This window comes from Glycine max, chromosome 9, assembly GCF_000004515.6.
Source record: "Glycine max cultivar Williams 82 chromosome 9, Glycine_max_v4.0, whole genome shotgun sequence".
Taxonomy (NCBI): Eukaryota; Viridiplantae; Streptophyta; class Magnoliopsida; order Fabales; family Fabaceae; genus Glycine; species Glycine max.
In genome coordinates this window covers 42,103,134-42,119,471 of record NC_038245.2, presented here as the reverse complement: position 1 = coordinate 42,119,471, position 16,338 = coordinate 42,103,134, and the positions used below count along the sequence as shown (strand labels likewise).

Here is a 16,338-nt window from a genome sequence, read left to right as displayed (position 1 = left end):
TAAAGTTATAAGGAATTATATATGTTTGAGAGTTTCGTTTAAAATAATGTAATAAATGAATATCGTCATGTCATGCGTGAGTGAAAATTGAAATATTAAACTAAAAAAGAGAGAGAGGATAATCTAGGATATGTTCATATTGTCGGTAATGAATATTCCATAAAGCAAAAAAGAATTGGTCACTTATGGCCCTGTCCACACAACAGAGATATAGAAAAGACAAAAGAGACGGCAAATTCTTATAAATGGATGGTTATGTCTGTACAAACATATTAACATGGGATTCTCAACAACAAAAAGAAAATGCTTTGCCACCCTGTAATGACTTTTGTGGTGTGCCTACTTTTAACGTAAAACAAGTTAACTGGATCGCACACTTTACCGATCACATGCACATACCAGCATAGAGCACCACATTATTGACAAAATTATGAGTACACCATAAAACACCCACACCCCACTTAGGAGTATGCACATCTTATGATCTATCTCATCCATCATGTCACCAATTTTCACCGACATTTTTCCAGGTATTTATGTGGCCTGTGATCAATATACAATGAGCTTAATAGTATGACAATTTGACAAACTTAAAGTGTGGTATTCACAATTTCATTCTAAGAACCCTATACACAGGTGACCTGATATTTGGATTGAACTCTGACTCTATCTTTTATATCACTTCTAAACTAGAAGTAGAAGATCGGTTATATACTTATATTGACCAGAGAATAATTTATTGTCTTAGAACCAATTTTTATTATTACTAAGTATGCTTTGTCTTTTCTCTCTCTCTCTCTCTTAGCTTTACAGGATAAAACTTGTCTCTTTGCGTATTTCTTCTCCTACTCCTTCTTCACATGAGTCTAATTAATATAGATTGCATAATTCTAAACTAGAAGAGCGGTTACATAGCCACGAGAATAATTTATTCTCTTTTAACCTATTTCTGTTATCACTAAATATGTTTTGTATTTTTTCTTAATTATTTTACAAGATAAAGGTTGTCTCTTTGTGTATTCCTTCTCATTCGGGCTTTATATATGGTGATATTATTTCTTGGAAATAGAATGGTACCCTAATAAAAAGACGACAGAACACATGGACCTAAATATTTGTGGGGAAGCTACATGAACCAAAAAGGGACCCCTAACTTTAGTTTCGAAGTTACTGGAAAATTGGACAAAATAAACTCTTTCGTGGAAATGAGGAAACCTTAGCCATAATTGCATGAGCTGAATTGCCGAGCTTTTATTGGTTCAACGATGGTAGAAGGATAAGATTCTCCAATAAAACAAACATATGGAGCAAATAAAAGCTAGCAAGGGAGCATATATAAAACCTCTAGTCCCAAAGATGGTCGATATAAAACACAAATAATCGTGTCATACATTGTTTTATACATTCAAAAATATTTGGCAGAATGTATTACAAAATTTATTACAATATATACCTTTTTGTACTAGTGTGTATAAATATATATTTCACTTAGAAATGGTACGCCACTACCACACTTACAAAACTCAACTAAGCCAATCCAATTTATGGTAGAAAATCGGTTCAGTCTGAGAAAAATGTCAAATCCTAATAACTTATTGATACAAATAACTTATGCTATTTTAAATTATTTTACATTATATATTTTTTTAATAAAAAATACATTAAAATATAAATATATTCCTATATAGTCCGATGTAATCCAAACAAATATGGACTATCCCCAAAAAATTATTGAATCAGATCGAACTGACCCAAACCAATTTGCCTTAATCTTTCTCAAACCAATTAGAGGATGATATTGGAAAAGAAAAAAAAGATATTAAAAAAAGCTAGTAGCATGGAGAGGAAATTTGCTTATTATATAATTAGTGGCAGAGAGAAGTTTGGAGAAATTGTAGATATTATTGACGTGGGATGCTCGATCGGCTTGAAAAAGATTTGTTGGTCAGAGGATAAAGGGACGAGACAAGAGTTGCATTTCATGTTGTTCTTGGGTTTCCTATTATTTAAATCCGGGGAGAAATAAAATAATTCCATATACCAAATTAGCGGTAGTTGATGATATAAATTTTATGTGGTCTTGGTGTTTGAAACAAGGAAGAGGTAACTGTTGTTAATACGATCTTTAAAAAAGAGTTTGATATTATTTGCATACTAAGTTCGTACATAAAAATTACGTTATATATTCTTTTAAATCTTTTCTTTCAACATGAAAAAGCAATAAGTTACAAACAAAAATATTGCAAATTGCCCATAGGTTAAAAAAGTGGTGCAGTGTTTCATTGCATTCATATGAAAACAATTTATTTAATTGGATAATATGTATTTGATTCTCTCGATATATAAAATTCTCTTGGATGAAATAGTAAATAAGATTAGTAGTTGATCTAGTGGGTTAAAAGATATTTGTAATTTCTAATCCCAAAAAAATATTATTTAGGTTAAATGATAATTAAAAGTAGAAAAAAGTTAACAATATTTTCTCTAATATTTTCTTTTAAATACTCTTGTGTAATTGATTGAAATTTATTAAAAATTAATAATTTTGATGGACATAAAAATTAAATTTTATTTCTCACTTAACTATTCATTTGGTATAAGGGGCGGAGTAAGAAATTTGATTTCAGGGGATCAAGAAAAAAAATTAAATTTTTGCATGCAAAAAATATTAAAGAAGTTAATATATTATTATATATCTCGAATGTTTTTTGATAAATAAAGAATATATATAACGACATTAAGTACAAAGGTAATGATATATGAGAAAAAAATTAGATAAATAAAATAATTAATTTTAAATAATTATATGTATGTATCTCAATATTAGCAACAATTTATTTATTTCTTTTTATCTTCCTAACTATCATCTAACATAATAATTTTCTTATAAATTTTAGGGGAACCATAAAATTACACCTGCATGTCCCTCCTCCGTTCATGGCCCCTGTTTGGTACGAAGGAGAAAAAGGAGACAGAAGAAAAGAGAAGGATAAACAATAATATGATACGAAGGAAGAGAAATATTTTTTTTTATATATAAAAAAATCTAAGTACCATTACATAAAATTTCTTCGACCGGATTTTAAAAGTAAATTTTTTTGTCTGACATGACCGGATTTGAAAAGAAATAAGTATTATTTACTTTTCCAATTTAGTCCTCCCGACACCTAGTGTACTGGTAGAATAATAATATTTTATAAATTTCTTTACTTTTATTCTTTTCTTATCCACTCACTTTAATTTAAATATTTTTCATCTATTTTACGTTAATCAAATAATTTTAATTTTCACTCTATTTCAATTCTTTTTAATTTTTTCTGGCACATTCTCTCATTTTTTCTCTTCACAACTAAATATACCCTGAATAAATAAACAAAATCACCAAATGATGAGTAGGAGTAAGGCCACCAGACTGGTTGATTTTCAGTAAATTTTGGTAAAAAATGTGTTTGAAAGAATGTATAAGACAAAATATAAACTAGCATTTTTGAAAAAGTACAGTGACCCCCCTTGTGTGAAAATGGAACAATAAACAATTGTTTTCTGGTGCATGCATGTGGCCATAGTTGCCTAATTGAGAAGAAAGGGAGTTTAATGGCAAAAGGGAAGGAGTTAGTTCAAATAATAATGGCAGAAAAAGGTTGGCATTGGACTTTTACTTTATCCCCCAAGTCTCACGGCGCTATCAACATAACACGACAAATGGGGCCTTTTCTGTCTAATGGAGACATGGACCCCCTTCTTTCTTTTTTTCCTTTTAATTTCGAAAAAAAAAAGGTTCCCCACCAACCACTACTTGAAGGATGACCATTAGATTATGATGGATTACGTTTGAATAATTTATTGATGTAAAAAATTGTATGATAAAGACATGTAGAGAGTGGGGAGAGAGAAATGTGAGATGATGGGTATAGTATTGTAAAAAGTACAGTAAAAAATATTATACTTTTATATTTTTTATCACATATATAAATTATAATACTTTTTTTTTGAATGGTAGTATTGTTAGGAATTATTATTTAGTATTTTTGAATTTTTTTTTCAATGAAAATATTTTTCTTAACTCACATCTCTTTTAGTTATTATTATTTTTAATTATAAATTAAATTTCATCTTTTTTAAATACCAATAATTAAAATTAGGATTATATCATAATATAATTTATTTTATTATAAACCTAAAATATAATTTATATGTTTAAAAATATATAGATAATTTCGCTATCATAAATAAAGCTAGGTTGCATTATTAGCTTATAAATTTGGGTAGAGGACCTATACCTCCTATCCTATTGGTTTTTTTTTTTTGTTGCTAAATTTGACTGCATTTTAATGGAATTTAGTTTATAGAAAATACTAGATTTTAAAAAATGATAAACAAATTTAAGTGTGTTTAACCTGTTGACTCAATTTGTTTGTAAATGAGTTGATTTAAATTGTGTATTGCATTTTTTTATAAAAAAAAAATTGACCCAACACAATTTGTATAAATTTAATTGAATTAAGTAATAAGTTTAGTTAAATTCCATCCAACTTAATCCATTAATATCCTTATTTCCATTGAACGCCAGTGTGACAATTATCATAACTAACATCCTTTTCAGTTTTCACTTACAATTTACAACTGCTATTGATGCCCTCATCATCTCTACGTACAATTGCCACTTTTACGATCACACTTTCATAAGAATAATTGCCCCATAGAAGAAGTCCCTTGAGAGGAAGGAAGGAGGAAAGTTAAATTTTCTGTGTGTTGTGTTTTGCCTCAAAGAAGGAGAAACTGAGTACTTTAGAAAGTGAGTGGAAATGAATCTATTTAAAGGTATGTATAACTTGATGGACTAAACAGTGGGATAGTAGCAATAACTCCGAAGAAGAAAATTCAAAATACAATATATGAAAGTTTGAAACTAGAATTTTCTTTTCTTTTAATGGGTATAGCCTACTACAATGTGGACCTCGGCAGCAATATCCTATACTTTCAATTCCTAAAAATGTCAAAGCCAATAAATGACTCCAACTATCGAACAAAATGATAATAAATTGGCTGTGATTTTTAAAAAATTTTAATTAAAAAATGCCAAAGAAATTAAATGCAGAAACAACTTAATGCAAAAAAAGAAAAAAAAATTCAATGCACTTGCGTATACTTTTGACTAAATCTTAATTAGATAAAGTAGCTGAAGCCGTACTGCATTTTTATTTTTGCTATAACGGGGAAAGGGTTAAGTTGCCTTTTTTATTTTATTTTCCTATTATATAAATAAATTTATTATATATATACAGGAAATGTTAATTAATTGGTGTGGGTTTTACATATTATGATAGGTTAAATTTTTAATTAGGGCTGATTTATTTAATTGATAATCACTTTTTTAATGCAATTCATAATCACTTTTGGACACTAATATTACTTTTTTTTCGATCCCCTTGTCGGGACAAAATAAAGTGGCTAATTAAGTGCAATTTATTTTTCAAAGTATTCCTTCAATGTTTAAAATTGTATTTATATTTTATTATATAATATTATAAATTTAATTCAATAACATACGTCTGTGTTTGTTGTTATTATATATGTGTTTATGCTTTTAGAACTTTACTAGATTAAGGCAGCACTAGTAAGAATTTTTCCTCAATCAGTGACGTATATATTATGTTATGTTAAATAGATGGGGGTGTTTCTAAACAACCCAAAACTTGATTTGGTTCGAAATTATGAAATTAAAATTAAACACAATTTATTTTATATTCAAATTGAATTGGGAATAGATTCTCTCGCTTTTGTGCCTTATTATATGAAAAAAATGAATCTATGTGTCCTTAAATATTTAAATTTTTTTCTGACTGATATTTTTTTTTACAAAATTTGATAATTTATTATTTAATAATTATAAAAATAAATAAATCAATGAAAAATTACCTGATAAAGTTATGTGAGATTTTAATAGCATATATTTTTAATTTAACATTGAGTTGAATATAATTTATTATAAAAATTAAATTAATATCTTAAACAAATAATTAGTGGTGAAGAGTTTGAATAATATACCTGATGTCTTAAGTTTGATTCTCATTTTCATTGTAAAAAAATGCGACGATACTTATACACATTAACATAATTTATTTATAAAGATGTTATATGAAATATTTCTAATTTTAATTATTGAATCATACTATTAAAATTTTATAATTTGACTCTTTTTTTTATTGAATATGACTCTTATAAAGTGATGAATGCACTTTAAAGGATAGCATATACTTACATTAATCAACTATTGGAAATTATAATAAAATTAATTATATGTATATAACAAAATACTAAGTTGATTATAATGTCTTCTAAAACGCATCTCACTTTTAAGAGATGTTAAATCCAAAATAAAATTTTAATTTATAAAAAAATATACATACCAAGTTTGAGAAAAAAAAAAAGAGCAATATGTACCAAAATCAGATAGTTAAACCTGACCATCCATATGAGCACATGACAAATGACGGCACACAATTTGCTTAGTTGCACCCTTACAATTTACAACTACCATCTTACATGTTTTCTTTTGACCTGAAAAAAAAAAAGAAGGAAAAACATTTCTCATATGGCTATAAATATGGCCATACCAAAAAGGCAGCAATGAAAACCACACATTTTGCAATAGTTAGCTCTAGCTCTCTTTCACTACTTCTCTGCCTTTAATCTTCCTTTCATATGGAACCAAACGTTAACAACAACCCAAAGATGTTAGAGAAAAAGTGGCTTTCTACTGCTTTGAATGTTAGAAGCCAAGGATTAGGAAGTGAAACAATAGTCTTTGCTCATGGCTATGGAACAGACCAATCCATCTGGGACAAGATCACTCCTTCCTTTGCTGAAAACTACCGGGTTGTGCTGTTTGATTGGCCTTTTTCTGGAGCTGTGAAGGATCCAAGCCTCTATGACCCTTTGAAGTATACCTCCTTGGAAGCTTTTGCAGATGAGTTTATCACTCTTATGGATCAGATGGACCTCAAAGTTGTCACCTTTGTTGGTCATTCCATGTCTGGCATGATTGGTTGCTTAGCATCCATCAAAAGGCCTGAACTTTTTAAGAGACTTATTCTCCTTGGTGCTTCTCCCAGGTACTTTGTTTTTCTCTTATCCTTTCTTTTGTTGTTTTTTTCCTCCACATGTATCCTTTTTCTGAATCAATTTTGTCTAAAAAATCCTCGAATATTGTAAACATCTCTTTTAATAAGAATTTAAATTTAATTTCGATTCACCAAGATTGTTGTGAGAGATTAATACTAACTCCTACTATATCTGAGTGGTCGCTTATCCTTTGTTTTGTCTTAATTGTTACTTTGTTAGTTAATTATTTGAAAATTAAGAAATAAGTTGATTTTTTTTATTTGATTTGATTAAAAAAACTTCCCCCTCCTGTGTATTCCGAGTAAAGAACTTTTTCAACTCGTTAGTTTTTGTGATACTTTGAAATCCTTGAGTTACTTGATGAAACACAGTAACTCTCTTCTTGCATTAATCATGACAGTACTACTTTGAACGGTTCTATTAAATATTTTAATTTATTTAAAAATCAATATTAAATAATTTTAGTATGATATAATAAATGTATTTTAATAATATTTTTATTTTCTAATTTATTCCGCTTAATATTTACTTTACACTTTTATTATTATAGTACTATTTACACAAGAGAAAAAAATACGATAATAATGTAAAATAATTTTACGTAATTATCTAATCATAATTTATGATGTATAATAAATTTATTAATTTTTATAATAATTATTTTATAAAACATATAAATAATAATTTATAATTAAATGACATGTAACCTATAATCATTAAACACTTCTTAGAGTGTTAACTACAATATTTTTTTCTCTCTATATTTCTATCATATACCACTCATCACACCTCACTTTGTTTTCATCTTTTTTTATTATGTAAATTTAATATACAAATATAACTTTTCTTTCTTTTTATTGTCTCCTCTAACATGCATGTATTCTCCTTTCTTCACTGTCATTTTTTTAAATATTTGTCTCACTAATCCCATCATCCCTATATTGTTTTGAGTTAGCCTAGAGTTACACGTATGCTATTTTTTTTCCTTGTCTCTTTCTCTTCAGCGAATCCTTATACCTACAGACATGTGTTTAGGGGGTTTGGTCCCAAAATTCTATCTAGGACTCTCCACTGCCTGTAGGAATCTTTAGTATTAGGGAAAACGAACAATAACTAATCAATACTATTCATACACCTAATCATTTGAGCAACTTGCAAATTTTGACTGTACGAAAGATGAGGATAGATCATAATCCAAATAAGCAATAATTTTTTTTGTTATTTTACTATTTAAATGAACTAACCAGGTACAAAATTGAAGGAAAAAAAAAAAGATGAACCAACCAAAACATGTGGTCTATATGGGATTGGGGGAGGGAGTCCAATTTTTTTTTTTTTTTTTTGTACTCTAGTGCTATCAACTTTTTAAGCGTGGTGGGGGGTTTGATGATGCCCTGTGCTTTCATCCATATATATATATATTAATAGAATAAGCAGAAAAGCTCTGAACTAACTCAAAAAAGACAAAACTTCACTTTCCCACTTTGCTGACTTCAATTATCTCGAACTTTTGATAAAAATACGATTTGGAAGATTGCTCCGTAGCTTCTTTTGAATTTGCACCACCAATTAGCCGGCCAAGTCAATTTCAGTTAGAGATCAATTCAGTATATTTATACTTTTTTTTTATATTTTGATTCCTTTAAAGTAAAGAGATGTATAAAATAAAAAAGTAGAAATGTATTTATTTTCAATTTAAACGATTGAAGTGATTAATATATTAAAATTAAAGCTAAATTATTTGAATATTATCTAAATTTAAGTTTTGATGAAAATAATTATTAGTTAGATCTTATTTATCTTCTCATCCAATTCTAACTTAATAAAAATCTTAGTTACCTTCCCCTAATAAACTAAAGGGGTCAAGATAAAAAAAAATATTAATCTTAATCACAAATTTTGGACTACAAGAGATACCATTGAAGATTTGAATTTGATTCTATTTCGGATGGGCCCTAATTATTGCAATCCAACAATAACAAAAATATCCTTAATAAAATAAAGAAGTATATAAAAGTAAGGATAAGTTACTTCCATAATTTTTTTTCTCATCCTTTCACCTTTAAAAATTTACCAAAAAGTGAAAAAAAAATTTCCCTTTCCATCCCTCCATTATCATTCCTTTCATATTTCATCTTTCCAAACATACTATAAAAAATTTAAATTCGAAGTTCTAAAAATTCCTTAAGAAGTTTTGGTTAATTTGAATTGTAAGACTTGGGTTGTTGTTATTATGATCTCAGTTATTCGTACCCAAAACAATATGCATAGATTTTCACATATGTTTTTATTTACACTAATTAAACCTCTCTCACCTTTAATTTACTTTTAATTTCATTGATGTGATGGTACCATATTTTTTTAAATATTACAATCAACTTTTTTTTCATGTGAGACTTAATTTTATATTGTCATCTAATTATAAATTATTATTAATATAATTTTTAAGATAATTATCGTAAAAGAAAAAAATAGTTATTTTATATGATAAACAGTTATAATTGAACATGTTCTTCTGTGTTTCTATATTAATATTTGCATACATGGCATTGGTCCATAGATAAGAACCAAGTTCTTAACATTAAAAATACCTGCCAGGACTAATAGAAAAATATTAAGATAAGGGTTCATTATGAGATTTATTTTAAGTTCTTAAAATTTTTATCATTGAAGTGAAAATTTGTTCGAATTCTTATGCAATATATATAAGGCTCACTAAAAGTAAGTTAAGAATGGGTTCCCCGTTGAAAACTCTCTTAAATCCATTGATCAACTTTGGCATTTTCTATGTTCTTCACTTTATCTTTGTGCCTCAAAGGTTAGTCTTATGACTTTTGGCTATGAGAATATTTTGCTTCCAGAAAAAAATAAAATGGTAAAAATAAAAATAAAAATCATAATTTTTTCTTTAACCAACTCAAACTCAAGACATATCTTAGTATTATTCCATGTTTAATTCTCAATTAAAAAAAAGGATTAGTCCCTCTAAGTTCTTGCCATAACATACAGGTATATTAACACAGATGACTATGAGGGGGGCTTTACTAGCTCAGATATTGAGCAGTTATTGCAGAACATAGAATCCAACTATGAGAACTGGGTTTCTGCCTTCTCCTTACTAGTAGTGGATCCAAATGATGAGCCATCTGTTAACAAATTCAGAGAGTGCTTGAAAAGAATGAGAGCTGAAGTAGCAGCTTCCTTAGCGAAGACTGTGTTCTATAGTGACTACAGAGATATACTTGACAAAGTTGAAACTCCATGCACCATCATTCAGACCTCTAGTGACATTGTTGTTCCACACAATGCAGCGGTTTACATGAAGAACAAAATTAAAGGGAAAGTTACATTAGAGTTTGTAGACACCAAAGGGCACTTTCCTCAGCTAACTGCATGGCTTCAGCTAGTTGATGTGATTAAGGGTGTACTTGGCTAGTAATTCTCAATTTCATTCCTTTTGTTACCTTAGTTTTACACCTGTTTCTCATTTCATTTATAGGTTGATGTAGTGGTGCGAGAATTATATGGTTTCTTGATGTGGAAATAGTGTGGTATGTGTTAATTAATTCATTGTTTGTACTTGTGAAATAGTGTTGTTAAATTAGCTTTGTGGGAGTGTACTTTTTTTGTTTGTTTGTATCTCTTCTCTTAGGTTTGTTGGTCAGTTTAGTGGGGCGGTAAATCCTTTTTTTTCCAACTAAGTTGACATGAATCTTATCCATTAATTGGTGGAACTCATCTTCAACACATGATTTGGACCACACTATCTTTCTTTGTCTTATTTGAAGGGGTTGCAACTAGATAAAACAAACAGCCGCAATTTTGACGATGAAATCTATAATGTCAGATTTTGCATGGAATAATTCTTTGAACATATTTAATGTTTTCTCACCAATTCTTAAGAAAAAAAAAAGAGTACCAAATAAGTATCCAAGTTGCAGACTGCATTACGAGAAAAGTACAATCCCAAGAGTTAATATAATATTGAATAAATCATTATAGAATTTCAACAATATAAAGGATAACAATAACCAAGAAACTTGAGCAGCATATCAATGCATAGCAACATAGTAAATGGTCATGATGCTTTGAGTCAGGAGCAATCTCCTATTCTTAAGTTTCGTAGGAGATCCAAATATCCAAGATATTCAGGAGTGATGTATCTGCAATATCAGAACAAATAATCATCAAGTTTTCTCTGGAACCATCCCAAGAATAATCACTCAAGACAACAATTGCAAAATAAATTTCACATTTGTTACTTTGTATGCAGTATAATTGCAATATATGATTTCCTAACATATAGTAATCACAAAGCCTGGAAATTCCAAATTCATTGTGTATACTCTGCCAAAGGCCCATAAATTTCAGGAATGACAATCAACCAAACTAGAGTTTTAATAAAGCGCAGTAGCACACAAACAAAAGTCTTACATACAAATACCATATGGTTCCCATAATAGAACAATATGACCACACTGCTATTTTATATACATATGTTTACGATTTTAATGTACAAAGGCTGATTAATTTTTTCCTTCCATTTAATTATTTACATTAACATACAGGGAAAAAAGTATGGAAAGTAGTAGGCAAAGAGAGAAATACCCATGTCGAAACAGGAAGTCAATGATTACAAGAGAGCAATTCGGCTTGAAAAACTCTGTCTTGCGTATGACTTCTGCAACTTGCGTAACAGGGATCAACTTGAAGCTATCAACTTCTCCATCTGATATTTTATTAAACCAGTTATCACAAAGGGTGAACAGGGCGCCATTAGAAGAAAAACAACAGTGAAATTGAAGAACCTGTAAGGCTTACCTTCATTTTTAGGTAAGAAACTTTTTGGAAGTTTTAGATCATAACAGAATTCAACATCTCTCTTGTATCTATACCCATCAATGTCCATATATGAAATAGCACCAACAGGTATGGCTCTGACAGAAGCAATCACATAATTAGACAGAGAGAGAGTGCTACTAATTTGGTTGTTGTCATTTTGGCTTATGGTTGGAAAGAGTGAACTAGTGCACACAACTAATAAACATGTTGAGCATAGGCAGAAAAAAAAACCCAGTTAACTTGCCATCCCAAAGGAAAAGAAAATCCATTCACTAGAGGAGGAAGGTTTGGGACCAGGTTATTAACTTACTTGACAGAGATAGATCTAGGTATTCCTGCTTCCTCCTCACATTCCTTTATGAGATTCTCCTGACAGTCAATTCCGTGTGGCTGTGACAGTAGCAATTAACTCAGAAACTCAATGATAATGTATTGAACAAAAGGAAACATTTAATAGTAAATTGATCTTATTAGCCAACATTGACTTGCTTGTTTAGTGTTTGCACATTATTAACACTGTTCAGTTTCTAACCAGAGGAAAAATGATTCACACACAAGGTAATAGTGGTCTCAAGGAGAAATGTTTAAACATTTCAAGGTCAGAACAGATATTGATGAAACTACAAACCAGTCCTCCTGCAACTAGATGATCAAGCATCCCAGGATATGTCTGTTTCGTGTCACTTCTCTTCCCTACCCACATGTGTTTCTGCCCATCCACCTCAACATAGCCATTCATATGGACTCCATAAGCCTAATCTTTGAAGAGAAAAAAACCGGTTAAAGATGTTATAACCAATAAGAGCTTTAGAATATCAAAATGCAGGTTAAAGAAGAAAGGTTATAGAAAAACATGAGCTTTAGGATTAGAACTGGACTATCAACTAGAAAGCCTGTTGAAAAACAAATAATGTGTGGTTGTGACAAATTTGCTTGAAGACAAATCATCAATTAATTTCAAAATGAAGCCAACACTAAGATTGCAAATTGGTAACATTCAATTCCAAAAAATTAAAGCAAGTTCAATTTGACAACGAATAATACTTGACCAATTTTTTTGAAAGTTTTTACCATGAAACTTAGTTGGCATAAAATAGTTTATAAACAACATGAAGAGAGGAGGAAATTGTTTTCTACCAAAACAATAAATTGTGGCTAAACATGCTTTAGAAGAGTAGAAATGAGTATAAACTATGATAACAGCAGAAGGCCTGGGCAGAATTCACAGTGTACAGGCAGCTGAATCTAAATATCTGACTTCAGACATTTGCAATAACTACAAACAAACTTATGAAGCATGTTAGTCAATGACGTACTCAGAGATATTCCCATGTACCTTAATGCCAAAATAAGGAGCTGCAGCACGCTCTAATGAAAAGAAAATGGGTGCACCAAATGATGATGTCACGGGGTAAAGCTGGGAAAACAAGGACAAAAACATAAGTTAGATACATAGGCATTAGAAAAGCATAGAAGGATGACAATTGAGAAAATTTAATAATCATAATTAATACCTCATCCCGTATGCCTGGAATCTGCTCCTCTCCCAAACGCTCTACCACATATCCAACTGCGCTGGTTCTTTCGTCAGCTGTCTTCAGTGTTGGATGCAAAGAAACAAAGTCACCATAGGGGCCTCCATTGTTTTTATCTATGGGGAAAACAAATACATCGCCAAAGTCCCTCAAATGCTCCACAAACCTGAACTAATTTGAAGTTTAGCCAATAAACCTGCCACTATCATTAACTAAGGTGCAGGTGCAGCAGTTCATTTCATCATAATAAATCAGAACAACAACAACAACAAGAAAGCCTTCTCACTAGGTAAGGTCAGCTACATAGATCAGCCAGAGCAAGGTAAAGAATTGATTCAGCCAGAATCCAACAAGGTAAACCAATGAGACATTTACAAATAACTAAGCAAGAGATGATACAAGCAATTTACAAGGAAAAAAAGAGAGATTAAATTTTACCCATTGTGAATGAATCCAACAACGTGGTCCTCAATGACAAATGGAAGGAATTCAGATTGTTTCTCCTATAAGCAATTTCAATGTCAACAACACAGACTAAGAATAAAATCAAACCAAGTGTGTCCTAAAAATTTAAAATTAGCCAGACCCATATTTCAAAAACCGAATAGAAAAAAAACTTTATGGTAAAATAGAGAGCATGACGCACAAACACACAATTGGGTGACTCAAGATACCAAATTTGCTTCATTCATTCATTGTTTGTATTTTCCAAGGAAGCAAAGAAAACAGTGAGAAGAGCTTACAGAAGCACGATTGCATAGTTGAAGTTTGTGGGAGAAGCCTTGGAGGTAGCGAGAGCGGTCTTGAGTGGCAGATTGAGATTCAGATATGCGAAAGACATCATCCCATGTGAATGAAGATGTGGCAGAAGAAAAAGAAGAAGAGGCGATGCTGAAGTTGATGGAAGTTGTTGTGGAGGGAAAATGGTGAGAGGGGAAGTGTGAAGAGAAGAAGGGTCGTGACCTGATGTTGCTCAAAGTAGCAAACTTGTTTATGCAGCAGCAAACCGTTCCCATTACTCTCTCTGGGTTACTCAGCACGGCAGCACACAAGTTAAGGTATCTCATATCACGACATGATCCAAGGAAGTGAAGGTTCTGCTTTTACTGTGTCAATTCAGGTTTTTGTTTTTGTGAATGGAGGCATTGTTAGAGTTAGGCCCTTTTTTAATGGGCCAGAATACCAGATATTTCAAGTCTTTTTATTTATTTATTTATTACAGCTAGTTCCATATTGACAATTAATGTGAAAATATCTATTTACAAAACTTTAATTAATCAAATTAATCGATCAAATGAAAAGAATATGATTGTAGTGTTTTTTAATAATTAGAGAATTTAATTGGACATTTTAATAATTGAAGGACTCAATTCAACTGTTACTAATAATTAAGAGATCAATTATATAATTAAGTCTAGTTTAAATTAAATAATTAGTTGTTAATTTGTGTCTTAATAGAATGATTGTTATCTTACTCATTCAATTGTTTGTTTATTCTAAAATTGAGGGGTGGTAATTTTTTTTTTATCTTTGAAAAAAAAAGTTACATTTTATTTAAAAATCATACTAAAAGTAAAATAAAAATAAAAAAGGTTTAGACACATACACTTTAAATGTAATTTTAATTTTGATTTGGTTATTAGCAAGGACTTATCAAAATAGGTTTAACTAAATCCATTTTGGATGTACTTTAGTCTGGTTATAATGTAAGAACTAATTTTGTGGCTGGTTTAGGATGGCTCGGCCACTTTCTTCATGCATCAATTTTTTTTCTTCTGATATTCTGTTTTACATGCAAGAAAGAGTTTCTATTATCAATATCTACTATTGAAATTGAATTCCAGTCAAATGTGTTTCTTATATTTAGAACACTTGGTGCATGTCTGATTTACAGTTAAAATATTGGGATGCGTATCTCAATGTAAATCCAAAAGCAAAAACAAGAGTGTTGATCCATTCGTAAAATTATTTTTGCTTCAAAAGTATTTTTGCAATCCAAATCCTAACATACTCTTGGAAAATAGTGAAGGCGATGATGTTAAAAAAATGTGGCATGAGGCATCCATTCCATGAAGAGTACCCTGTAATTAACAGTTATGGTGGTTTCATCTTCCTTTCGCTTGTTGGATAAATTTGTTTTTTTGCCCTCACTCTTCCTTCTTTTTTCTTTGTTCATACTTCTTACATTATGATAATTTTTCTTCTTCTCATAATACCTTTCTTCTTCGAGTTTTCTTGCAAAGTAGTATCTTTTCTATTGGTTATTATTATGACGTTTTCTTTTATTTTGGAGTCAATTTGATCAATCTTAGATTGAGAAAGCATACTATGCCTTATGAACTTAGTCTTGCTCTATGTTCAACTTCCTATGATGTGTGTTGGATTTGTTTCCCTGTTTCTTCTCAACTTGTCTTGCTTAATGTTCTTAAGCTACCATTCCACAAACCTGTATTTCCGTCAATTGATAACATGTTGTGCAGCTTTCTGTTCTCAAATGTTTCCCGAATTCCAAACACAATCTTCTGAAAGAAATTCAGGAAGAAACTCTAAAATTGTTTTTGAATGACTGGAAGTTTATGCCTTTATTTATGGTTTGCACGCTATACAATTTACGTACAAATATACATAATGTGAGACCATTAGACTTTGTTATTGTTACATCTTTAGTTGTTAATTCTCTGTTCTTACAATAGTATAGTTTATGGTCCCGGAAGGGCAACGCAAGTTTATACCTTCATGGTTTGCATGTTACACAATAGTAATGAAGCAGCTTTCGTCATAGCTTCAAGGGAGCTTGGTTTTTGAGTTTTTTGCAAGGACACAAAAGCATATCATT

The 16,338-nt window shown here is 30.2% G+C and overlaps 2 protein-coding genes across 2 annotated transcripts; one reads left to right on the top strand and one right to left on the bottom strand.

Moving 5' to 3' along the window:
- Positions 1-6,629: 6,629 nt before the first annotated feature.
- On the top strand, positions 6,630-10,708 carry LOC100786968 (probable strigolactone esterase DAD2). Its single transcript, NM_001317443.2, has 2 exons — positions 6,630-7,115; positions 10,135-10,708. The coding sequence occupies exons 1-2, from the start codon at positions 6,706-6,708 to the stop codon at positions 10,559-10,561; spliced, it is 837 nt and encodes a 278-aa protein (NP_001304372.2). The 5' UTR covers positions 6,630-6,705; the 3' UTR covers positions 10,562-10,708.
- A 386-nt stretch (positions 10,709-11,094) lies between these two features.
- On the bottom strand, positions 11,095-14,640 carry LOC100786431 (nudix hydrolase 20, chloroplastic-like). Its single transcript, NM_001254714.3, has 9 exons — positions 14,246-14,640; positions 13,941-14,005; positions 13,482-13,668; positions 13,304-13,384; positions 12,596-12,721; positions 12,278-12,357; positions 11,947-12,062; positions 11,734-11,854; positions 11,095-11,288 (listed from the first exon to the last, which is right to left on the bottom strand). Exons 1-9 carry the CDS (start codon positions 14,567-14,569, stop codon positions 11,219-11,221), a joined length of 1,170 nt encoding a protein of 389 aa, NP_001241643.2. The 5' UTR covers positions 14,570-14,640; the 3' UTR covers positions 11,095-11,218.
- Positions 14,641-16,338: the final 1,698 nt, after the last annotated feature.